This window comes from Poecilia latipinna, unplaced genomic scaffold, assembly GCF_001443285.1.
Source record: "Poecilia latipinna isolate Pla-1442-1.1 unplaced genomic scaffold, P_latipinna-1.0 Scaffold1150, whole genome shotgun sequence".
In the NCBI taxonomy this organism is placed as follows: Eukaryota; Metazoa; Chordata; class Actinopteri; order Cyprinodontiformes; family Poeciliidae; genus Poecilia; species Poecilia latipinna.
In genome coordinates, this window is record NW_015113766.1 from 6,413 (window position 1) to 33,200 (window position 26,788).

Genomic DNA, 26,788 nt, shown 5'->3' on the forward strand with positions numbered 1-26,788 from the left:
TTCTCTGTGAATAAATGAACTTTGGTGAAATGAGGAGCCAGATCTTCGGTTCCAGCTGGGATCAGGTTCTGAGGTTCTGCATAAATCTGGTTATGAAAACGTGATGCAGCCGATTTGGGGCAGAAAATGTGATTAAACCTGAACAGACTGGGGTCTGAAAGGCGTCTCCTCTTGGCCCCGCCCACCGTTTCCTGCCGCGGAGGACCATCAGGTGAAGCGGTGCAGCTGCACTTCCTGTGGTGAAGAGTCCTCCGGCTGATTGGCTCTCAGCCTGGTTCTGATGGAGAGGAGCCGCTGATTGGATCACACCGAGCAGCGAGGGGTCAAGTGTTCGTGTTGGAAACCGTCCACTTCACTCTGCAGAACATTTTACCGAAACGATTCGACCCAAAAACATCTGGAGACGAGATCGGACCGGGATCCGAGCAGAGCAGAACCAACGGAACCAGGAGCCCAAAGCGTCTCTGTTTCATCAACCACAAAACATTAAATATGACCAAATATTCTGCTGCAAACATCTGATTCCACTGGAAACGAGACGGAGGAGATGGGAGAAAGTTTTAATAATTCCTTCAGCTGATAAACAAATCCAGGTCCACCGGTGAATTATTTCACTTATGATGAGGAAAACTGTTGCTGTAAGAGAAATAACCTGAAAATACAACAAATAATTGTTTCCCAGCTGGACTTCGTGGTTTCAAGATGATTTCCCTTTCATCTAGAAGTTTAAAATCCGATTTTAATCTAAGAATCAGAAAAGTTTAAACTGTTGAAGTGAATCCTAAAACCAGGCCAAACAGTTTACAACTTCTGTAAAAAGAAACAGAAATTATTTTCATATTCTGGGTTGTTTATTGTTTTTGTCATGTGTTTAATGTGGGCAACTTACCAAAAAAAGTATTGATTGATTGATTGATTGATTGATATTCTAACATGTTGACATAAAATTCAAAGTAAAAAAACATTTTGAAATGATAAATCAGATCTCATTCAAACTTTTAGAAACTTTTCTCCTCTTCGGTGAAACCAGTTTCCGCCATGAAGCTGTGAGGTCAGGATCTCACAGTCCGGCTGACCTTTGACCTCCCGCTGCCGCTCAGGCAGGAAGCGGCTAGCCATTAGCTTCTGTTGGCTAGCAGAAGGAAGATGAGCATCAAGATCTCCTGGTTTATCTTCTCATTCCTCTTCATCTGCTGCTGGATAAAGAACCAGAACATCTAGATGCTGCAGCCATCCAGATTATTTTAATGAATAATCTGCTCAGATTTCGTCCTGATACCGACAGGAAGGCGTCCGCAGCCTGAGGATCCACTTCCTGCCCTGAAGCCTGAAGCAGCTGGAGAACAAATGATGAAAGGAGGAAAAAATAATCCACCTGCAACCAGAACCTCCAGAACCAGAACCTCCAGAACCAGAACCTCCAGAACCAGCAGGAGAGCAGAGCAGCCGGCTGCTGGACGTGACGCAGGGCCGCGGAGACACGGCGAGGTAATGAGGACGGGGCCCCGGGAGGGACTGGGGGGTCCGGTTCTGATATAACGAACTCTCCTATTCACTGATTGGTCTGCGCCTTACCAGAGGCATCAAACCTCCACGCTAGTTAGCCAGTTAGCCACCTCTACTTCCTGTTTATTCCAGCCATGCGTAGCATCAACATTTGATGACATCACGCTGAGCGCAACCCGTCTGATTCGCTCCAAACCAGGAAATGGAAACACGACTCATTTGCTTTTTCTTTTCTGGATGGAAGCTAAGCTAACTGTCAGGCAAACTTAAAAAATGTAAAAAGAAAAGTGAATTAGACCTTCCTCGCTGATGGCTCCTCTTCCTCTCCATGCTGTCCGCTGCAGTTCCTCCCCCTGATATATAATTACTACAAAATACTTTGTTTTATTCTCATATAATGAAGATGGAAAAAAATGAAAGATGGAGAAAAAGTTTAAAAGGAAAGAAGATGAGAGAATAAAATACCAAATCTGCTTCTACACCTGCAGCGAGAGAGAAACCATGAGAAACCTTGGGAAACCTTGAGAAACCATGAGAAACCTTGGGAAACCATGAGAAACCTTGAGAAACCATGAGAAACCTTGAGAACCATGAGAAACCTTGAGAAACCTTGAGAACCATGAGAAACCATGAGAAACCTTGAGAACCATGAGAAACCATGGCAACAGACAACATGCAGACGTAAAGCGCATCTGAATCTAAACATGTACAAATAATCTGCAATAAAACATCCAGATTATTAATGTTTTCTTTTCAGAACATTAATCTGTAAAATTAGATTCAGGAAGAGAAAACTGACTATAGAAAACCTGCTTTATGTTTCCAGTATTTAATAACGCCAATAAAATATGGAATATTTTACCAGCCATGTTTACAGGAAGATTATAATCTAAGGTTTTTGTTTTATGAAAAACCAGGAAGATGTTCTGTGTCAGCATTCAGCGCACATGGCCTACATTCCCCAGTCGCTACGGTGTGTGTGTGTGTGTGTGTGTGATGTTAAACTCTGCCCAAAAGCAGCCATCCACGTCCTTAATAAGCTTGTAACCAATTTTCTGGTCAGTGGTCAGGGAACGCGGCGTTCGCTCGCGTTTCCTTCACCTCCAACTGAGCGAAACCAAAGTGTGCAGCTACTTTCCCCAAACCGCTAAACCCGAAAAACATCCTGCAGCTAAAAAGCTGCCGGTTCCGGCTGATCTGTGTGTAGCTCTATCTGAGCGCTGATCTGTTCTGGTTTATGTTCTCAGCGCTTCAATTCATAAACGCTGTGAGACGAGCAGGAAGGATGACGCGACACCAAACCGGACCGGACCGGGCCGGGCCGACGCTCAACCGAACCAAAAACACGATTCAACAACTTTTGAAGACGGATCAGAAAACATTATTCTGTTTGTGGAAACAACAGAATGTTCAAATAATCAAGTATCAAATAGCCATTGAATAATAAGCCAAGAACTAAAACAGCTAATCAGCTGTTAGCAGCTAGCTAATAGCTGCCATCTGCAGTTACTGACTGCAAATTGTTAATAGTGTCAACTATTTATAGTTTAATAAGCTGTAAATAACAATAAAATGTCAACAAACTTTATTTCAGACAATTTGTTTACTGATATGACATCCTGGCCAAAGTTTTGCTAGCAATAGCATTGTAGCTTCTGCTAATGTTAGCACTTTGTGCTAGCTGTTAGCGCTTTCAGGGCAGAACTGTGCTTGGCTTTTATAACAGTTTTATTATGTAAACAGTTTTCATTGTTTTTTCTGTATTCATCTGAAGACTTGAACCAAATTCATGGAGTGACGTTCTAAGTGCTAGCATAGCTACGTGCTAGCATAGCTACGTGCTAACTACGTTGAGGCTTTGTTTACAAGCTGAGGTTGTTCATGCTGTGGCTCCAACATGTCAGACTGGAGTCTGCTGCTGTTCACGTCTTTTAATTCGTTTCTGGGCCGTTAGATTATCGTATTCCGCTATGAAACTACAAAAATGGTCGAAATTTCTACGACCTGTAAGGGAGGCGGGGCGTGAAGTGCATCAAAACGAGATGCTGTCAGGTCAGGGGTCAAAGTGGAGCCTGAGGAGCTACAAAAACCAGGGATTCTGACCAAAACTTTGAAGTTCAGCTTTAAATAGGCCACAATGGATGATTTAAATGTAAAATTCAAAAGGATAATGTGTTTCCTTTAAGGTTCTGGAACGGCCCGGTCCAGCCTGCTGAGAAACAGCCAGATGGTCCCAACAGGAGGAGAGTCCATCGTCCATCAGTTTACGTTTGTTTACGTCTACAAAATGTTTTTGGTTTTTGGTGAAGGTGCGACTTCAGGTGTTTATTAGCCGCGAACGAACAGCAGGGCTGACGGATCAGAGAAAACTGGTTCAACATTTTAACCCAACAAAGGTTAAAGTTAAGAGCTTTATGTTTTCAGAACAACTGAAGGAGTTTTGAACCCAAACGCTGAAATGACTGTGGCTCAGTTTTTCCTTTTCAGTTTTGGCTTTAATAATCTCAGCGCCGTAGCAACATGATGCCATCAAGGAAGGCCTAATCTGAGCCAACGCACCAAATTACAGATTATTCATGGTGTCGCTTCGCTCACGTTCATCTGATCCTCCTGCTTCCCAGAATCCTCCTCTGCCATCGTAGAAAACAAAACGAGTCACCGTGGCGACGTCACCACGGTGACGACACGATCCAGCACGTTGATAAAAGCAACGACAACAATAATAACAAAGGCAGGGAGGAGGAATGCCAGCAGTGTGAGGTCCAGTCTGGGTTAATGGTGGCACTGAGACAGCTGATGACCCATGACCTCTGACCTCCCCCAGGTCCAGGAGAGAAGCTACAAAACATGGTAGGCACTGAGAAGACTTTAACTACAAAAGTGAGTAAAAAGTCCCAGAACCGGTTTGATCTGAGGATCGGACCGGTCCACTTCCTGTCTGAGCGCCGGAACCGGTTCTGGATGTTTGGGTCGGCCGGTTCCGTCCCGTCTTACGGGCCGAAGCGTCACCAGTTTAAGTAAATCTCCACAGCGGCCCCTGAATGTCCTCAGAGTCTGTGCCGTCCCGGGGTCAAAGGTCGCCGCTCTGCGGCTCGGGTCGAGCGTCCTGCGTGCAGCTGCGGCCCAGTCGGGGGAAGCGGGACGAGGTTCTGGACCGGGGCGTCTTGGAGCCGCCTTCGTTCCCCTGGGGGGCGTCTCTGCAGGACGGAGACAGAGGGAGGGACATGTTAGCTCCGACCAATGAAAACAGACCGTCAGTGATGTCATCGTCTCAGCTGATTGGTCAGCAGCTGATTGACCGGCCTTTAAATAAGTGATACTGGTTGCCTTGGTTACGCATAGTTACCTTGCTGTTTTAATGTTAGCTAGTATGCTGTTAGCATACCACAACTGAATTATAAAATAAGTTCTGCTGCCGAACCGACGTAACGAACTGGAAACGTTTTAAAAACCAAAACGAGTTAGAAGGTGATAAATGATGAGAAAATGTGAAATGAGAAAGAACATCAGCACAGAAAGTTAAATGACTTGGACACATCTTGTTAGCATCCAGTGAGACTTCAGCTGTAAAAATAGATGCCAGTTTTCAAAGTTTCTGTTTTTGCAGGAAAATCCCCCGAATTTCACATCTGAAAGTCACATGTGAAACCATGAAGCACATGAACACTAAGGTGGAAAACTAAAAATAAAAGCTCCGACATCTGCAGCAGCTCCTATAAACCGTTTATGAACAGAATCGTTTTGTTTCTCTCGACCCGACCGACTGATAATCGATCTATAATGTTAATTATTCTTCCAGAAAACAGATTCGTCGTTTATGAAAACATTTCTTACGATTAGAAGTAGGACATAAAATTCATGTTTGTTTTATACTCAACGATCTTCATTAGTCTTGTCCAGTAGAAGCTTCAGAACCGTTAACCGGTCCAGAACCAGCTTCTTTTGTTGGTTTTGGTAATTAAATGTTCAGAAGATTAAATCTGCTATCCATCCATGCAGGAAGAAACATTTTCAGTTCAAGGCTGTTAATAATAAATAAATCAGAACCTGCAGCTTGTCCATAAATATGATTAATCATGGAAAGCAGCAGCTGCATCCTGAAACCATCAGAGCTATAAGGATACGTTTGCTAATAATTTCAATCCAGAGCAGCTTTCAGTATTTTCAGTTATTTAGACTTTAATGTTTAATAAAAGCTTCGTGTGAATCTGAGGAGGAAGTGAATCATCTCCCCCATCAGTCGGGCGGGCTCAGATTAAAGCTCACGTTTGTCCCATGACGGGCCGCACTTTTCCCATCACTCTGAGGGAAACTAATTTTGTCCAGCCGGTGACATCACTGGCCCGGTTGCCAGGGCAACCATCCTGAAAACACGCGGTTGGCTGATCCCCGAGGCTGATAGGGATGAGGGTGAGCAAGAGGCGCCGGTCAGACGGAGGAAATGAAACGCTTTCTCTGTCGACCCGATTCCATCCCAACCTGGCAACCCGAGGCGCAGAGCCGCTAACGCTAACGCTATGAGGGCGAGCGGCGCCAAAGCACCGCCAGCCAGACCTCTGGGTCTGGACTCGGTCCAGGCGGTTCGATCCTCCTCGCTCAATTGGACTAAAAATAAAACTCTGCCATCTGATTGGCTGAAGGTGGCGACATTTGGGCCAATGATCTGCCAGGAAGCAGAGAAAGAAACTCAGAGTTTAACTGACCACACCATCAGCTGCTGCATTCAGGGTGTGTGTGTGTGTGTGTGTGTGTGTGTGTGTGTGTGTGTGTGTGTGTTGGGTCAGACAGGTTGCTCATTACAGTGAATCTGAATCATTTTCCTCTGGATCAGGAGCGGCTCTTCCTCCCCATCGGACCGGCACCAGGCTGGTTCTGTTAGACCCGGTCCAATCAGGTCCAATCAGGTCCAATCAGGTCCAAACATGGCTGCATCGAGGCGCTACATCACCAGAACTGCTCCTACACTGCAGAGCGGAACCTGCCAGCCGCCTCAAAGGGGAAAATGTGTTGGATTAACTGAGTTTATGGGTTTTTCTCTGGCGCTCTGCAGGCCTTGGTTCCCCATTTGGACATTTTATTGATTTGTGCAGGATAATAACTTTCCCCACCACTGTTGGAATATTAATAATGTGAATGCTGAGGAAGCTAATTAGAGTAAAGAGCTACACAAATGCTGGCATAAATCAAAATGAGTGTCGAGGAGAAAAAAGCCGAGCGGTAAACGGCTGGGTCTCAACAAGAAACTTTTCTTCACAAACATGAACTGATGGTTCCTCAGGCGGAAACCAATCGCTGCTGGAGGCTGAAGTCTGGAGACGTTTGATTTTCCTGAGGCAGGTGGAGCTGCATGCTAACTGTGATAGCATTTAGCATGTGATGCTAACTGATAGCATTTAGCATGAATGAGATGCTAACTGTGACACTTTATTCTCAGAGTAAAACCAGTCGTCCACTGGAATGGACATGAAATAATTCTGGGTCTAAACCAATAAAAACTATTTTATAATTTGAATTTGAGTTTTATTGGTTCATGCTTTAGATGAAAAGCAGAATAACACCAGAGGAAAACTTTAATTTGTTCATTTTTCTGCAGTTAGTTTGGTCTGTAAAAGCGGAAACAGTTAATCAGCAGCGCTATTGTTTATTAATTTACTAATTAAATCATTAATTACACACAGGAAGTCTGTCTGTCTGTAACTTCTTCTGCTGCTGTCTTTTACTCCCTCACTGCCTCCTATTAAACATAAATAATGAGCATCCATAACTGCTTTTATGAGATTACAGCCAACTGAAGGTGGCCTAGTCAAAGTCTTGTGCCCTCGTTGCTGCATTTAGGAGTGGATGGTAATTGAACCTGCAACCCTCACTCTTCCCTGGAGCTTTGATGATTCAGATTTTAAATTTAATAATCCTGGGTAACCAATAATTTCTGCTCTGAAAGCAAACACTGACATCCATCTGAGAGCTTTAATTATGAACCACTTTGTGTCAAATTTGACCCGAGTGAACCATCTGAGCGCTCATCCTATCTCTGCTGACAGTGGGTCACGCTGCAAGGCTCCGGTTCATTTATCTTCTCTCTTCAGCTCCACAGAAATGACTAATTATGAGCATTGTGCAGCGTCGCATTATCATTACTAAGGAACAACACCAAGCCTCTGCTTAACTTCTCCTCTTCTTGTTTGGTGTCTGGGAATCACCCTCCAAACGTCTCAATGTGTTGCCATGGTTACCATAGCGCTGCGTCCAGATCCTCATTCAGTTCCTAGAATGAATTTAATGAGCTGCTTCTAAAATCACAGATCTACAAACTCATCGTACCGCGTTGTTGGTGCGCGTCGAGTTTTCATGACAGAAAAACTGACAGCTAACGGCAGACTGAGGCTCATAATTATTCATACCACCTGCAGGTTCACAGGTCAAACAGTTTTCATTCAACTAATACGTTTATGTTGGGCAGGAAGCCATTAGCATTAGCTTCAGCTAAATACCATGCTGGTGTAGCGCATTAGCATTAGCTTCAGCTGAATACCATGTTGGTGTAGCGCATTAGCTTCAGCTAAATACCATGTTGGTGTAGCGCATTAGCGTTAGCTTCAGCTGAATACCATGTTGGTATAGCGCATTAGCGTTAGCAGAGTGAATGTTAGAAATTAGCGCTTTAGGGTTAGTAAGGCTAACTTTTAGTTAGCGCTGGTTTCTGCTGAAGAAGAGATTTATTTCTGCAATGCTTATAAATGTTTTATAAAAAGCTTAAATGATTTTTGATTAGTTATTTTTTAATGAAATACTAATAAAAACAACCCTGATCCTTATTTTTATCGTCTCATTATTTAGTGATTTCTTACCAGAAACAAACTGCTTGTTGGAGTGAAAATGATTTAAAATCCAAACGTTTTAGCTGTGTAAATTATGTATATGTGTGTTAAAGGTTTTGTGGCTCCAGTGGCCTTTATTAGCTGTATTTAATGAAAATGTTTCTGTACTGACAGAGATTTAAATTCATGTCCTGGCATCAGAGCATCTGGATCAGTTATGAAGCTTCTGTAGCGTTAGCAGCAAACCGGCGCCGTATGATGGCGGGCGGCCGCAGAGCGCTAACGCCCTGCCGCTGCACTCAGCGGGCGTCTCCAGGGAGGAAGTGACATTCAGGGCAGACGGGTGGCACATCACGTCCGCCGACTGATCGCTAAGTGGAAACAGATGTGGAATATGGACAGAAAATGACAGAAGGTTTGGATCGCTCAGTAGGTGGGCAGCTGAAGCTGCAGACACTTTGCTACATGAGAGTGACTGAGAAACGAGGAACTTTTATTATTTATGTGTGGAAAAACTGCAGTTTGTCTGGAGGAGGTTTGACATTAATCCTGTGTGTAAGAGCAGAGCAGCTGGGACGGCTGGGTCTTCGTCAATGTATGCTAGATTAAACTGGATAATAATGTTACGCTAAACTGACAGCCAGTTATTTCTCTTTATCTTTAAATATGAAATCACAGCGTTACTGCTTTACTGATTCTGTTTTTTCTCCTTTAAACCTTGAATGTTTCAGATCATCAAACATTTTAATCTCAGGGAAAGAACCTGAGTTTCCAATGTTGATTTGTTTCATGAGGGAGCAGCAGCTGATACCGAGCCTTTAGCATCTCCAACCCGCTCTGCTCTCATGTCATTCAGAAACATTGGGGCGTCTTAAAGGGACAGGATTCTGTTTTCCAGGCACACAGAGCCATTTTACACAACAATCAAGCAATTATGTTACCTTCTGTTGTTAGAAAATGCTACATCAAATATGACTGAAAAGAAATGTCACTTCCTGATTTAACTTCTTGAAATTGGGCCTCTGTCTCTTTAAAAAGCTCCTGCTCTTCCTGAAGCTCCGCCTCCAGGAAGTCGTCCCAACATGGCTCCTCTATTAACCCTTTAACGTTTCTACCAGCGTTGCTCTGAGCAGCAGCTCCTATCATGAGCTCAGCAGCTGGTCGCTAATTGCTGATGGCTAGTCTGGTGGAGCAGAGTGGGGGAGGAGCTAAACCTCAGGGGCGGGGCTTGGTCCACCCAGGCATTTTAACAGTTCAATGGTTGCCATGAAGATGAAAGGATTTCTCAAACAAGAAAGAATAAAAGCATCACTTCAGGTTTGATTTTATAACATGATTCAGAACGTGGATTTTACGTAAAACTGCCCCTTTAATTAAGGACCTGTTAAAGGCCAGACCACAGGCTTTCATGGCGGCGGCGGCCTGTGACCAACATGGCGGCGTGTTTCCACTTACTGGCAGAACGGCAGCAGAGCCAGAAGCGTCTCTTTGGTGGGCCGGGCGGTGAACTCTGGCAGCGCCTGGATCAGCTTGTTCATCACCGTGCGCAGGTAGCTCTGCAGCTGCTTCCTCCGCTCCTCCACGAACTTCGCATCCTGCAGGCAGAGAGACGATGAGAGGAGGAATGAAGCTTCAACACCTGCAGAGTAAGATCCACGGTCAAACTACAAATGACCAGTGATTCTACCAGCGGTCCGGTTTGTCCCACAGCAAGACGTGAACAATATTTGGGTTTATTTAGCCTCACAGGGAGGAAGACATGGTTGTCACATTTTCATCATTTATATGTTTAGAAATGTCACAGTTCCAAACTAGATATTTAATCAAAAGCGAATTACTTAGCTCCAAATTAAAAAATAATTTTCCAAACTGAGCATTTAAATTCCAAACCAATAATAAATAATTCAACCAAAATATTAAGCTCAAACTAAACATTTAGCCATCAACCTAAATATTTAGTTAGCAGCTAATGTGCTAGCTAAAGAGTGAGTCAAACGCGTCACTCGAGCGACGGCTGAAGCGATGTAGCCAGCAGGAAGAGTTTATATAGGTCTGTGACAGATGGCTTTTATTTTGATAGTCTACTTCCACTTATCACTAAACAAATTAGCATATTAGCTAAATATTTAGTCAGCAAGCTAAATAATTACATTAGAAAATAAATATTTACTTCAGAAATAAGTATTTAGTTAAACTAAATATTTAATTTGGAGTTAAATATTTAGCTCCTAAACTAAATATTTAGTGTGAAACTGGGATTTATAAATTAACAAGGACAAAACCCCCATGTTTCTCTGTCAGACTAAATAAGCTAAATTATTCCTGTTAGTTTTTGTTGCTGGTGCTGCAGGGACCCCCTGCTGGGAGCCTCTTCCTTGGGGCCACATGGCCACAGTTAGCCCGGCTAATCAGCGTCCAGGACGGCTCAAACAAAGCCTGGGCAACTGCCGCGTTGCTGCTGGGAGCGCCGCGTTGGCACGCAGCGGCGCAGAGGCGTGGCGCAGCGACGCGGCGCAGCGACGCGTTTTAAAAATATTGCTCTGCTTCTCATCCCACTGCAGGTCAATTCGATCAGTTCTGTCCGAAACACAGCCGAGCTGCTCACACTGAACTGCAACAAATAATGAGGCTGAAGGAGAGAAAAGGAAACAAACACTGAAGGTCAGAATTATTTATTAATAAACCATTTAGAGGAGAGAAAAACTGCAGCTGAAAAATTCATCGACTTCCACCTGACCTGCTAAAACCGTTTCATCTGAATGTTTTCAACCTGGAGCTGGTACCGACACGACCCGGTTCACCTACTAAAGGTGATTCCCTTATGGAGCAACTTTAACTGGTTCTGCCCCAGTTCAACCCGGCCAGAACCGACTCCACCAGCAGATCCAGCGCAGCGCTTCCTGCTTGGTAAAAACTGAACCGTGCGGAGCGCAAATGACTCAGCTGAGAGCAAAACACACTCGATGATCGGTCCGCGATCAAGAACGAAAGATGTAAAGAGAAAAGGAGAGAAAAGAGAAAGAAGGAAAGAAAAAAGAGAATGAGCAAAATAAAAAAGACAAATAGTGAAAGAAACAAAGAAGAAAGAAAAAACAGAAGGAAAGATGGAAAGAAAGGCTACAAGAAATAAAGAGGCAAAGACAGAAAGAATGAAAACAAACATTTGGATAATGAAATGGGGAATTCTCCTTTTAACAATTGTACCTGGAAAACCCTTAAATTCCAGGTTTTTCCAGGAGGTGACGGAATGCCTGGGTCTGTGGGAATCACTGTGTCCAAACAAAGCCGTGAAACGACGCAAACTTCTGCCACAGAGTTGCTAAGCGTCTCTCCAACATGGCCGGCAGCAGCAGCAAGGCCAGAGGAAGCTGGAAACGTTAAATTAGGAAAAATGGGCTCAGAGTTTGGCAGCTGGTCTGAGTGGAGCAGAAGAGCCGCCGTGCAGAGATCTGCATGCTGGGCCATCAGGACGGGCAGGAGGGAAAATGGCCGCCTTCACGCTGCGTCAATGAGAGACGCTTTCACACTGCAGCGGTAATGAGACTAATGAAAGTTGTGACAGATTCCTCTGGAGACGCAGACGAGGCCAGGTGTTTGACACAGAGGGAAATATTATGACAGCTGAATATTTCCTCCCACACTTTGGGATCAGAAGATATTTCCCCGTTGCTGCTTTAACCATCAGCAACTTCTGAGAAGTCGGATACGCAATTCCTAGAACTTTCACATGCTTCCCTGCTCCAACATGAGAGTCAAACAGCTGAATTCCCCCTTCAACTCTGCAGAAACCCGAAATAAACCTCCTTCAGTCCAGTCGACCCGGTTCTACTGGAACCAGAACTCCATCATCTGCTCCACCTCCAGCTGCTCTGAGTCAAACCAACCTGTTCCCCTCCTGGCCTGTGGGGGCGCTGCACCAAGAACCACTGAAGGAAACGACACAAAAACCTCTGAAGACACTGAGAGCAACTTCCTTCTTCACCAGATGGAAACAAGATGGAGGCGTCAGATTTTAGCGGTTGGAGGATTTCTCTTTAGGCTAAAGACCAGGAGCCATTTCTGCTGCTAGCGCTAGGCTAGCACGTTAGCTTTGGTTGGATTTACCCAGAATGCCCTGCGCTGTAGTAAGCAGGAAGTAGTCCACTTCCTGCTTTTGGAGCGGTCTCCGGTCCACTTGGCGTTCACATTCAAACCGAACCAGAGGTCACTTCAACTGAACCCAGACCGAGGTTTGGAGGACCAGAGGTCAGAGGTCAGTTAGCGTTTACACCTCACCAACAGACCGGATTTTAGAGGAAAACAGACTGGAGTCGGATTAAGGTGGACTGGACTGCGTTGGTGCGAACGCGTCCAAAGTACCAGAGCTGTTTCTCTGAGTTCGGACCCGTTTGGAGTGCAGCCCAGTGGAGCCCAGCTCTGCTGTTAGCTTCGTTTCTGTTAGCCTTGCTTTCATCAATTACAAATAGACTGTTTGAGAATCCAAAAGTGACTTTGATATACATGCACACGTAAACACACGCGCGCGCCAGCGGGGGCTTTTATATTTTATTTCCAGCTAATGATGAAGAAATGTTAATGCTGGGAAGCATTCTGGCTGATATTTGACTGCGAGACCTTCAAAGGCTTTTTTAACGGCGCCATGAATATCTGCTCAGCTGCACTTCGCTCTGCTGAGGATGAAACACACCAGCTGTCAGTGGTGATCAGGTAGCAGGGGAAATGAGCGCGCACACACACACACCCTGCTAACTGTATTACATGCCAAGGACTTTCAGTTTCATGCCTGTTAACATGCGCTCCCATGCAGAGACGCTTTCTGAAGCAGACTGACAGCTCAGTGAGGAGCAGCTGCAGCGGTGCTGTGATGGAGGGAAACTTCTGCTTCTCTGCTACCTGAACGGCAGCATGCTGCTCACCCGTCACATTCATCATGACGGCAGCCATTCACTGGGGCTTTGTTTTCAGCAGCTTCTGCAGAGTCAGAATTATTTTTATTTATCTATTTCCATCTAGATCGGAGGGTTCTGCCACTTCATAAAGATTTCTCCAGAACATCCCAAGGATTCTCCAGGAGCAGACGGTCATCTTCGTGATTTCCATTAATTAATTACAGACACAAAAAGATTTAGATTAAACACATTGTTTTAACAGAGAAATGTCCTTAGTGGAACCTTTGTATCTGCGTGTTTCTGGTACACCCATAAATCTGATGCACAAGTGACATCTGCTTCTGCCATTTAAAATAATAAACTGCATTTCATTTTCATTCAGCTGAATTAATATTCAGTCTAAACCAGCTGAACAATCGAGCAGATGAATTCGTCTAACTTTCTCTCCACAATAAAACCCCTCGGATCCAAAACTTATACAAACATTTAAACTCTGAGTGGTTCACCTGCTGCCCTGAACGCATCGTCTTCATCGCGGTCCGAACCGACGCCAGTCTCCTGACTGAGCAGTGGGATTGCTGCAGAGGTTGTGGACTGTTTTGTGGTTTTGATGCTGGTCTGGAATTACCAGCATCACTTCAGCCAAAGTTTTGAAAACGGGGAACGTTTCTCCTAAACAAGGCGTTTCCTGATTCGCCTTCGCTTCCTACAGCAGAGGTTCAGCTCCAAAGCCGCCATATTAACTCCTCGCTGCGGCGTCCACTCATGATCGCCAGGTCATTCAGCCGTTTCCATTTCAGAGACGAAGCTGCGAAGGGAAACTTGGCTTCTTATTTAGTGACCTGAACTCTGCGCTAAAATGTCTCACCAAGTGATGAGGGGTGTGAAAAGTAATCTGTCAAAATTAAAAAGGGCCTTTTAGTTTTTTTTTTTTTTTTTTTTTTTTTTAAATGGTCAAAGATGGAAAATCTTTAACGCGACCTCTGACCCGGAGTGCAGATATCCATAGGGATGTTTTTGGAAATCTTTGTTCATTTTTCAAACATGCTGCCTGAGATCCGCTGGCAGATCAAACAGGATCATCATGAGTCCGTCTGAAGAGGAAAAGGGCCGACTCCGGGTCACAAGGTGACCTCTGACCTTTGAAGCTCTGCAGCCTCTTTCTCTCACGTTCTGCATTGAGTCATTTCAGTCCTGCTAACGAGTTTCTCTGCATCTGCTGATGCTTCAGGCAAGACCGGCCAGCTGCCGATGCATCACACACACACACACACACACACACACACACACACAGCTCCTAACCAGCTGACTGTTGGGCCTGTTGAATCGCTCCATGCTGCAGCTCCCATCAACGTTTTACCAAACATTTGATTTTATTCGTTGCTGCCGTCGTTCCTCCTCTCGCCTTCATGACCATCGAGTTTTGGGCTCCAGTGTAAAATCTTTCTCTGCAGCTTTGATCGCAGGTCTGAAATCTACGACGGCGCATTATAGGGTCACTGTCAACAGAAAATATGAAGAAATACGGTTTGGTCCAGTGCTTCAGAAAAACATCCAGCCAAACTACAATTAAAATAAAATAAGGCTACAATTAATCAAACAGCAAAAACTGCACCAAGAACAAAATGCTGCAAACTGGCTCCACAAACGTTAGTCCTCCAGGCCACTAGGGGGAGACAGAGTAACAACGTTAGCTACCAACTCTAGCGGTTGGTAGCTAACGTTGTTACAGAATCTGCTGTTCTGTAATATTGTACATGAAGTATTTTCCTTCTTCCTCCAACTTTCTACTGGACGTCCCGTCTTCATTTAGGGTCTGGTGGTCGACTCCCCCTGCTGGCCCGGACGTTTTTGAAGAAAGTTCTCATTTTTGTTGTTTGGAAATAAAAATATTTTTTATACCAAAATAAACTGAAAAAATTACCTAAAATGCTTGTTTCATTAAAATATTTAATATTTAATGTATTGATGAGCATAAAAAAATTCACAAAATGATTTTGTGTTTCTAAAAACAAAATGGCTCCTGAGTTTATCTGGTCCCCGAGTCACATGTACAGATATAAAATCATATTTTTTAACACAGAAATTGGAAACGTAACGGAGCTGCTTAGAGCCGGACATGTTTGTGTTTATGGTTTATGAGTCATGAGGTCGTTTGGAGGTCATCTGGACGGACAGGAAGCAGAGACCTACTGGGAACATCATCAGCAAACTGAGTCACTGCTGCTGCTTCACAGATTAAATGAATATGTTGAAGCAGGGAAGCGGTTATATAACCACCATGGTAGGTCAACATGCACGTGGATTCACTAATTTTAGGATTTTAATTAATTTGCTGGTGAATTAATGGCTGTAACGGAGCATCCATGAGCTTTTAATAAGACGGCTTCAACTCGTTATAAACTAACAGTCTAAAGGAAGAAATGAGTTCTGCTTTCATTTGGTTAGAAGCTTAACAGCAGCTCACCTGGGGGAAGAAAGGTGTTCACCTCTGAAAACCAATAAAGACAACACACACACACACACACACACACACACACACACTATAAGCTAGGGGTGGGAATATTTTACCAACTCATGATTCGATTCAAACCGATTCTTCATAATTTCTGCTTCAGTCGATCTGTGATCATAGGATCCTCATGACAGATCATAAGGATCTGTTAGACTGGAGCAGATCTGAACGACACATGGAGACATTAAAGTGTTTTAAATATTAATCCATGCTTAAAGTAAATCACTCCCTCTCTGAATCCTCCATTTTCCTCCATCAGAGAGCGCCACCATTCTGCAGAGCGCCTTTCAATTTCCACCCAGGAGTCTTGAGCCATCACAGTGTTTGGAGTCATTCAGTGAAAAATCATAAAAAATATTAAAAATTTAGCTTTGTGTCTGATAAACGTTTCTTTAAAATATTTATGTTGCCTGCAGATACAGAAACCAGATAGTGAAAGCAAAATATCATTTCTTCACAAGCCCCGCCCACAACCTTCCAACCAATCACAGCCCCGCTCTCAGACCGGACAGTCTGACCAATCACATCCCGCCTCTGTGTTCCGTACCGGACCTTCTAACCAATCACAGCTCACCTCTCGGAGTTCTGTACCGGAGGGAACTGCGTAGCTCCGCTGTAGCTTAACTAGCTCCGTTTATTAGCGGTGTTCCTGAAGTTCTCCGTCTACATTTTGTGAACTTTGAACTCGGTGAAGCTCATGTCCAGCTCGGTTTTCCTCCCAGGAATTCAGGTAAAAACCAAAAAGAACTAAAATATTTTCCTTCAACGAAGACGGAGCCGCTCGAATTTCTGTTGCTTCCTCTTTGTTTCTTTCTGCCTCGTGTAAGTTTCTGTACCGTCTCCATGGCAACGCCAGGACTCCCGCTTAGTTACAAGATGGAAGCCAACAGAGAGGCGGTTTGTTTTATTTTTTAAAATGAATATTAGGACGTTATAATGATTCTGAATCAATCTTTTGGCACACTGCTGGTAAAAACAATCCATTCTGAAGAAATGCAGAGAGCATTTTATCAAACTGCTGCTTTATGCTCAGTTTTCCATGAAGCATCTCTGTGTGTGTGTATGTGTGTGTTACTCAGCACACACACACACTGGGCACAGAGACACACCCAGACTTCACTAATCTGCCACTTAAATCTCAGGAAGCTTTAAAGCTTTATCCAGCTGCTTCCTGTTTCTCTCAGTCTGGCCTCAAATCTTTCGCTTCTGTTTTTGGTGATGAAGATGCTTTTTTTTAAATCGGTTCAGTCCTTCGCTTTCCTTCACAGTCATCTCACAGCTGAACCCAACAGAACCTGAGCGTTACTGGAACTCTGAACACTTTATTAGGTACACCTACCGGGAATCGAGCTGGAAACTTGACTTATTCGTACTGGATGTTGAATCAAACTGAAATGCTTTGGCCCAGTTCGCCATGGCAGCATCCAAACAGTGCGACCTCACCTTGTTCCCAATGGCTTTCTTGGGTGGAAAGCTGAAGGTGTCCACCTGTGGGAACTGGGACCTCAGCTGGTTGTGCAGCTCTCTGAACTCGGTGTAGCGTCTGTAGACGTTCCACTCGTTGTCCAGGATGCGGATGTAAACCTGAGGACAGGAAGACGCATCAACCGTCAGTGATCTGTGTCAGGAACCCGACAGAAGCCACACAGCGTGCCGGGCTGCGCTCTACATGGAGGCTCCAGGATAAACGTGACGACGGAACGGCTCGTCCTCTTTTCCACTTACATACAGAAACAGAACAGAAAGTGTCTGCAGTCGTGACTGCGCCGCCACTATTTCCATGCACCATTAGCTGCTTTATTCAGACTCATGAAAGATGGAGGGAGAGAGAGAAAGAGGGAGAGATGAGCCTATTAGAGGACAGAGAGGAGAGTCGGGTTTTATTCTCACTGAAGGAAAAACAGGCGACACAAAACACACAAACAGCTGAAGAGCTTTTAACAAAAACACAGAGAGAAACATGAATACAGAAACATCAGGATCCCAACAGAGGAAATACATCAATTAATTCAAGAATATAACTGGATAATATCTTCTCTGTTTGAGCCGCCAGCAGCCCTTCAACATCTTCACAGTTCAGGAAATCAAATGACAGAAAAACTCAAAGCAGAGGATCGATGTGAAGCAGAAGGACATTAGCTGCTTCAAACATAAAGTAGCTTAATGGAAAAACTCCCATTTTCAGTAAAAAGTTGTTTTGCAGGGATGAGGTTGTTTTTATTAAATAGATGTTTCACTAAACTGCAATAGAAACATTTTTTCCACATCGTACGAGTCACATGATCAATATTCAGATGTTACTACTGGTGAAAACCATGAAGAAGACAACAGGAAGTGTTCTTCTTCATGGTTTGTTTCTGTTTAGAGCATCACTCTGTTCATAGTCATTTCAACATGTTGAATCAATAACTCCAATGGAAAATGGCCAAACGCCGCATGCGTAACTCCTCCCACGTAGGCGGGGCTTATCACTGAGTCCTCTGATTGGCTGGTAGATGGGCGCTAGCTCCAGAAATTATGATCATCTCATGTTTACATCCATCGCTGCCAAGATTAATGACTTGCTGTGATTTTAATTTCATTTCGTATTTAATAGAAACACAGCTGTTATAAAACTGTGTTTCACCTGGTAGTAAAGAACTATTTCTGTTTTTATTTCCACGTGTTTGACTGGAAAACCTGGGATCCAAACTTTAACCATCTGTAAACAGACGTATTCATGGTTTAAGTCAATAGACTCATATTTTCATTTCAGGCTGGATAAATTAAAATGCTGCTAATTTCAGGTTAAATGTGTTAAATGATCTCCAGCCTGAAACAGTTTGAGACAAACAGAAACACATTTAGATCCTTGAATTTAATCAGTTTTCACTGCTGTGTTATCAGAGGAAGCAGCTTTAAATCTGACTAACAGACGGGTGAACGGGTCCAAACAGAACCAGAACCAGAGAGTTTAACGGATCTAGGTTCGACTCCAGCTGCATCTGACAGCGATGGTCTAATCAAAGTCCAACATGGAGAGTTTTTATTTCCAGACTTCACTACCTGCAACTTCCAACCGCTACGCTCCAACAGTCTGTGTGTGTGTGTGTGTGTGTGTGTGTTTGTGTGTGTGTGAGAGAAAGTAAGCAGCGCCTGAACTCTCCAACTTGTTCTTCACACGGACTATTTTGGTCCGGTGTGCCGATGAGTCCGACACGGCGGCCGCTTCCAGGAGAGACTGTGAAGCTCGGCGCTTCCATCGTCTAATTAAACAATTAGCGTCTCCTTCCGCCCACGCCCAGCCTGCAGAGAGGATGCTGGGAAAAAACTCACATTTTTACCTCCCGGCGTCCAGCAGCAATCAGAACGGCTTCATTGTTTTCATTTAAAACTCATTGTTAGTGTGGACTATGTGTTCACTTTAGTTTAGTTTTATTGTTTGAAAATGCTTCGTTTCAGTTTAGATTTTCTGTTCAGTTATATTTTTAGGGGTTTTTTTATACCAGGAACAAGAATACATTTTTTTCTATAGTTGTAACAAAATCCCAGAAAACATCACAGTTTGAGGAAATGTGTTCAAATGAAAAACCAAACATCTCAGGCAGGTGTAAAAGATTTACGACACAGAAACTTTCAGACTTTCACTAAAGATAATAAGAGCAGCGGCATTTTCCCATTTTAATGTTATTCAAACCCCTGTGAAACGCAAAGTAATCCCAAATCAGATTTTAGCGCTTCTTCTTGACTTATGCCGAAGTGGCGCCATCTGCTGGCAGAAAGCGGCACAGCAAGAAAAACCAGAAACCGGAAACGGAGCACATTTTTTCAGTAACTGTTATTTTTAGTCAGTTTTTTCTGAATGGCCCGATTAGACCAACAGGAAGTGGTTCTGAACGGCGTGGAAGCTCAGGAGTAAACCCAACAGGAAATGACTGGAACAGACTGATGCGTCTGTGTTTTGTTTTCTGATGTGATGCTGGCCAGCAGGAAGCCCAGATGAAGTGACAGCAGCGGCTGACATGATGGGAGCGGACGGCGCCGCTAATGGAGCGGAGCCGCTGCTGTCAGCACTTCAGGAGCAAAGCTCACAAACTTCTGCTCTACCGAGTCCAGGAAGGCAGCGAGGGACTTCCTGGTGGTTTTAATTCAGATAAAAAACATCTTTCACTTTTTCTGCCCTGACATTCAGTCAGCAAATAAAATATTTCTATACATATTTCATTAAAGTGAGATATGCGTTCCGATCTGACCAATCAGGACGTCCACACCTGACGGCCTGATCCAGTAAAAACTCATCTCTCCTCCACAGGAAGTTTCTGTTCAAGCAGGTTGAACTGGGTTCCACTGCATCACTGTGCCAAGTGGGAAACGGCCTGAACCTCAGCTAAAACAGAAAGTAGATTGGGCTGCTGTCAGTTGGAGCCAGTTCAAGTTTCCCCCATGCAGATAGTGAATCTTCATCAGTGCAGACAGAGCATCTGCTTAGAGTATAGCAGAAGTTAACATTATTACGCTATCGCTTCTGTGACTTTTAAAATGATTTTTAAGCATTTTAGCATTTATTTAGCATCTCAAAGTTCAGATGATCACACCAGGAAATATTTTCATGTTTCTAAAACGCATCATATCGGAAGGGGTTAAAGGTCACCACTGAACATAGCAAATATTAAACAACTTTATATTTGATGCAAAACAAAACAGAAAAGGATGTAAACAGCAGAATAGAAACCGTTTCACTTTGAGATTCACTCAGCTTAAAAATGTAAGCAACAAACATTTAAATGCAACTTTTAACAGAGAAACTCAAAAAGTTTTATGTTAAAAATGAAACGAGAGTAGAAAACTAGCAGCTCTAAGCTCATGAATCAATGAATTTCCATCACTGTTCTGGTTTTGTGATTCTGTCCATTTTTTTGTTTGACATGAAAAACATTTCAGAAAAATCACCTTGAACAATTTCAGCTTGTGACAAATGGCTGCAATTTACGACAACTTGATTACAGCCGCCACGTTTCTGACATGTTAGCGGTGAGGCGCTGGAAGCACATCGTTGTGGTTTTGATGGAGTCGGATTAAATTCAGACATTAAATTTGCATCAAACTGCAGAAAAACAGGAAAAGTGGATTTGTGAATCTCCAAACCTGCAAGTAGGTCAAAGCCAAGGTGAAGCATTAACTGGATTTTATATCTGAAATAACGTTCAGAATGAGTCTTACGTTTCTGTACTGTTGGAATGAAACATTAAAAACATATTGTTGTTATTAGGCAGCTCTCCTCTGGTGCAGAATTATGATGCAAAATAAAAATGAACATCAAGTCTGGAAACATAAAACTATAACAGACTGAATTTTCTGTTTGTGGGAAATGTTTGCATGATTTTAGATTTTAATTCTTGATACAGTTGAATGTAATCTGTTAATTAGTGGGGATGTTGTCAGTAGGTTGCCACAGCAACGGGTGTGCAGATGTAGCACGAAGCTAACAGCAAGAAAGAGAGTTTGAGTTTTTTTGGCATTATTTTTCCTGTTCTGTGACGCACTGCAGTTTATAAAAGTTAAACGATAAAACTGGACTTATCTCGTTTGTTTATAAAACTTTGCAATATTTATAAGATAAAATTTCAAAAAAGAAAAGCAAACTATGTCTCCTTCAGGACCATTTATGTAAAATTAAATTAATTCTTCATTGTAAAAGAAAAAAATGTTTAGTCCTCTCCTGCATCTTCACAGAAACCAAACATTTCATAGATTCATATCCAGGAGACAAAATATTTTATTAACCTACACATCTGCAGTTTTCTCAGCTTATTTATATGATACTTACCATATTTTGTAGAAACCTGATAAGGAAAGAGACGTTATGAAGGTTTTTGTTCATCAGGACTGGTTTCATTGATTTAACTCAATCCCTGACAGCTAGCTTAGCGGCTAACAGGCGCCATTCTGAACATAAATACCATGAAACTCTCCTTTTAAAAGGTTAATGAAAGTCTGTATAAAATAAATAAGCAGTCAGCAGATTAATCTGAGGCAGATGTAACATGTTTTATGTTTCTGGAAGCTGCTGAGTTTCTAACATCTCCTCTCATTACAGCCTTAAAAACAACAACAACGTTTTACTGTTTTACTCATCAGCAAACGCCAGTGAACCAGCCTCCTTTCTGAATCATAACGCTCCGTCATTATCGCTGTCAGGAACCTGGGCGCCGTCGGCGCGGCGTCCTGACACCGACGCCCCGCCCCCCGCGGCGACGGGCCGTAATGAAGCTTCAGACGGATCCAGAGGAAGCGAGCTGATGGGGTTTGTCTGCCGTGATGAACTGTGACAAACCCACTTCCATTGTGTTGCATTTAAAAGGCCCATTAGAGCAGCACCGTGATGAAAGCGGAACCAGTCAGCAGAACCGGGCCGGTACAGCGCCGCCGTTTACTGTCGCATGTCAGCTGCTGCACATGCAGTCGGCTGCCGTCAGCCGCCGGCGCGGCGCGGCGAAGGGAAATGTCAAGGAAACGTTTCATCTTTCCAGCATGTGAGTTTTATATTTGTCCACTGAGAACGATTCAGGTGCAGAAAGTTGTTTCTTCATTGATCCGTGACAGCAACGTGTTCATCCCCATGCTAACGAGGCTCACCTGCTCAGGGGAAGGAGACCGATGCATAATTAATACCAACATTCAGTTATGGCTGCATTTCAACACAATACGTCTGAATTCACACGGAAACAGCAGCAACTCCTCCAGACAGAACATGCTAGGCTATTAGCAGACTGCTAAAAAATAAATCCAAAATCACAATTTCAATTTACTACCATTCAGAATCAATTTAAAATGTCCTAAAATCAATTAAAAAAAAAATTAAAAACCAAACCCATTTTGTAACAATGCTCTACCGTCGCCATGGAGACGGTAGCATACGGTGTAGCTGAGCTACATGCTAACATCTGATTTTTTTCTGCTACGGATTAAATTCGGCCGCAGTCGGACGTCGGTGTGAACGGTTTCCAACCACAGAGCAAGAACATAAAAACTATCCGATACGATTTAGTTCCAAGTACAGAGGAGATCGGATTTATTTTCTGGTGAAAGAATCAGAATCGGGCCGTTCAGACTGCGGTAAAAAGAGTCGGATTTGGTTCGGATTCGCCTGCTGAACGGTGGAAGGAAAGGAAACATCAGCAGTTCAGTAAAGGAATCATTAACTCTGAGCTACAGATCCTGATTGGAGCTCGTTTATAAAAACAGACATGAAGACGAGGGCAACCAGACCGCCGGTCTATTTTAGAGACAGGGAGCAAAGGAACCGTCTCATGTCATCTCCCTTCTCTTCACAGATCGTTGTCGGCCGTCCATTTACCTAATTATGCAGAAAATAGAAGTAATTTAGAGGATTTAGGAGGAGCGCAGTGAGACGGTGGCGAAGGGCAGAAAATGAACGTTATCGGTGTGGATACTCAGGATCTGCTCAGAGAAAGTCCAGAGTCCTCTGATTACTCAGTCCGGTCATGAAAACACTGACATGCTTTAATCGCGCCGCCTTGTTCTGTTAGAGGTCATCCAACGTGAGATTTTACGCCACGCTGCGTTAGAGACGCCACTTAAGCATGCAGTCAGGAAAAACGCCAACATGAGTCCGATCTCAGTCAATTCTTGGTTCCCATGTGACGTCACATTTTAACTGACAGCCATCTTGGTAGGCAGTTGCTATGACAACAATAAACAAGCCACTAGCTCAGAACTGTTCTTATAAAGTACTTATAAACAACATAAGTACTTTATAACTACTTCAATACTCTATCCGCCTGTGTAATACTAAGATAAACATCAGTGATATTTACTGCAGTACTTACTGCCGAACTAGCAGCGTTAGCTTAGCTAATGTATCTGCTAGCTAACAGGGACATGCGGCCTACGTGTTTGTTACCTCATGTACTCACTCTCCAGTCAGCAGAACCTCGTTTTTGACTCGAAGAGTTCGTACGTCCTCTAGAAATGCGTTTAAACTGACTGTATGGATTTCAGGCTGTGAAGCTCCTCCGTGCTGGATAAACTCTTCCTGTTCACTGAGCAGTGAACTCTGTCACAGTAGGAGATCAGAGGCAGCTCGTTCACACCGTCTGACTTGTTTCCGTCTCTTACGGGTCCATCCCCACAGCAGACATTTTCTTTATATTCTCCCATCGTTCCTCTTTGCTGGACCACCAAGATGGCGCCCATCACTTCCTGTTCAGATTTGTGGGAAACTTCAGAAAGAGGATCCATGAAAACCAGGACAGAATTTAAAACTCCAGCCCCGAAAGATCAAATCCAGATTACAGCGGCGCAACGAAGCCCGTCCAGTCAAACGCTCCCTAAAGGCTTATGCGTTTCAATCCTGAAATGCATTGTGGGTCGGGAGGTTTGGTTCTTACAGCAAAGCGAGAGAGAACGGTTTTAAATCTGGTGGGACAAAAATGAAGAGCTTAAAGTGGCTGTGCTTTATTAGCTGCATAGAAATGTTTTATTAACATAATTTGACTGAAAATGTATTTAATGTATTAATTTATCACAGACGTTTTTAGATAAAATATCGCAAAACTAAAATTTACACAAACGTGAAACATTTGCACAGAAACAAAAATTTTAAGTATTTATTTAGTTCTTCAGCTGATCCGGGGCTTTAATCGCCATGGCAACAATATTTTGTCAATTGGATGTAAAATTCTGCTTTTCATCAGAATCCTTCAGATTAACTGGAATAAAGGCTTTAAATGTTTTACTAAACTTTTACTTTTTAATCTGAATTAATGAAATAAATCAAGTTTTTGATGATATTCTGATTCAGAGAGATTTGGTTTTACCTACAACACCCGAGTAAAAAATACTTTACACCAACATTATTTAACAGCTACAGAGTTAATCAAATTAATTTAACTAATTAAGAAAAAAACAGCATTTAATTAAAAATATTCACGTTTTTGGCAGATTTTATATTTGGCTGAAACAAAAAGCTAGCCGTCAGTTGGGCTATAATGAATTTTAAAGATAAAGCAGAATAATTAAGAACAGGTGGAGACGATATGGTAATGAGAGCGAGAGCTCAGTGAGTCGAGACGATGAAAATGGAAATTAATTAATTAAAATATTCACTTCTGAAGCAAGACTTACAAAGCAAAGTTGACTGACTGAATATTTTACCAAATTTACAGAGTTGCAGATAACTTTAGACTGCTCTCAATAAGAAGAGTAAAAACGGAAAAGAGAGAAAATGTAAAAGGGAAAAAATAAAATAAAATAAAAACCTGCTCACGGGGGGTGTACAAACTTTTTGACCAAAAACGTTCAAAATACTTCAGTTCCATCAAATCTGTGGTATTTTCATTTTAATTACAAAAACAATTTTACTTTTCTATTTTTACTTGCTAAAAAATATGAAATAAACATTTCTTAATAAAATAATTGAAACATTTGGATTTTTATTTTTAAAAAACCGGCAAACCAAATCCTAAACTTTTCAGGTGGATCAACTTTTTCTAGATTTTTTTATTTTACTCACTTTGCTTTATTTCACCAAGTTTATTAAATGCATTTTAGCTAAAACCACTGGATGTTTTTGGTCTCATTGCTGATAATTTAAAGCAAAAACCCAGATAAAAATTGTGTGTTGCAATTTATATTTTCCATTTTAAAATTTTAATTGCATCTAAATTGATAAATTGATAAAAGCACCTGAAAGCCAAACTGCATTTGCAGTACTTCAACATTTGAGTCGACTCTTGCAGCAGGAAACATTATAAATAAGTGAATGTTTTGTTTTCAGTGGGCTGAAAATATGAGAAATGTTTTTTCTGCTCATTAAAATGCAAAAACGGAGCAGAAAGGAGTGAGTGCACGTTTTACAATCAGCTCATTCTGTTTCTGAACGGGAGAAAATGTCACATCACTCATCATGTGAGCGCAGCTAACACGACTCCATCTGCTGCCGAGCCCAAACATGAGGACCAACATTTCTTCTTCGTTATTTATTTTCTGAATGCTGCTGCTGACCTGCAGGCAGCGTGAGGAGATGAAAGTCTGAACAGAACGTCAGGTTCTCTGCTGTCCATGTTCTGCTGCTTTACGATTCCACATGAAATGAAGCGACTGCTGCTGCGCCAACAGGCTTCTCTTCAAAATAAGAGCATGAAGATAAACGTCTAACTATCTGAAGAACTCATAACCAAAAGTAACGAACTTCATTCAACTCAAAGTTTATAAAACACTTGAGAAAATTTTAGTTTTAGAATATATCAAAAAAAAAAACTGATTTAGGGAAAGCTAAATGCGCTAATCATCTTCAACGTTAGCAAAAAGGCTAAAGTGAAAATCACAAAAAAGATATGCTATTAGCGCGTTAGAGGATTTGTAAAAGTGTGGAAACTATCGAGCGTCTTAAACTGAATTTCATTTTGAATATTTTAGATTTGTTCCAAATTTTCAGCAAATAATTTGAGGTCACACGGCAATGTGGGGTAGTTAGAGTTTTAACATTTCAAGCTGCCTTTTATTAGGGATTAGCTTAAATAAAGCAGAAGTCTCTCTGTGTGTGTTGGTCTTTATAGAGCCTCAAAGATATTCAAATGGCTGCAAACATGAAAATGAGAGGAATAAAACAGAAACTTTGCTATATTCACTTAAGATCTTCCTGTTATGTGATTAAAGTCTTGCTCTCTCTCGCTCTCTGGCAGCCTGGGTGAATGAAATGTGTTCCTGTAAACAACTTATTAGATTTCTGAGCTTCTTCAAGATAAAAATACCCCAACTTTGAGTCTTCCTCACAGAGTAGCAACTTCCGCACTGAAGAGTGTTGCCAACACAACCCAACGGCTCCGACGGCCATTTACTGATAGGAAAAAGATCACATTTTGGAGTTTCTGGCTCAGTTCTCAGCACACCTGAGCGGCGGCAGCATCTCAGCCTCGTAGTGGTGACTGGTTCTGGATAGCTGCGCTGACTAAAGGGCCTGAAATGGAGATGAAATGCAAATGGAGCCGATGGGAGCAGCAGTGATGGGAGCGGTGGCGATGGGAGCGGCGGCGGCAATGAGAGCGGCGGCGATGGGA

The 26,788-nt window shown here is 42.8% G+C and overlaps 1 protein-coding gene and 2 long non-coding RNA genes across 3 annotated transcripts in view; 1 reads left to right on the forward strand and 2 right to left on the reverse strand.

Moving 5' to 3' along the window:
- The first annotated feature begins 628 nt into the window (after positions 1 to 628).
- Positions 629 to 17,165, forward strand: LOC106960058 (uncharacterized). The gene is made up of 3 exons (XR_001427487.1): positions 629 to 638; positions 7,548 to 7,550; positions 16,337 to 17,165. It is a non-coding gene; the product is annotated as an uncharacterized LOC106960058 (long non-coding RNA).
- Positions 3,077 to 26,788, reverse strand: part of LOC106960054 (sorting nexin-29-like) — a 41,249-nt gene continuing 17,537 nt past the window's right edge. The window contains exons 4-6 of the mRNA XM_015052973.1: positions 17,172 to 17,312; positions 9,780 to 9,919; positions 3,077 to 4,703 (exon numbers count right to left, since the gene is read on the reverse strand). Of these exons, the coding sequence (XP_014908459.1) occupies positions 4,577 to 4,703; positions 9,780 to 9,919; positions 17,172 to 17,312 (408 nt within the window). The 3' untranslated portion in view covers positions 3,077 to 4,576. The remainder of the gene's footprint in view (positions 4,704 to 9,779; positions 9,920 to 17,171; positions 17,313 to 26,788) is intronic.
- On the reverse strand, positions 14,564 to 16,394 carry LOC106960057 (uncharacterized). Its single transcript, XR_001427486.1, has 2 exons — positions 16,303 to 16,394; positions 14,564 to 14,712 (listed from the first exon to the last, which is right to left on the reverse strand). It is a non-coding gene; the product is annotated as an uncharacterized LOC106960057 (long non-coding RNA).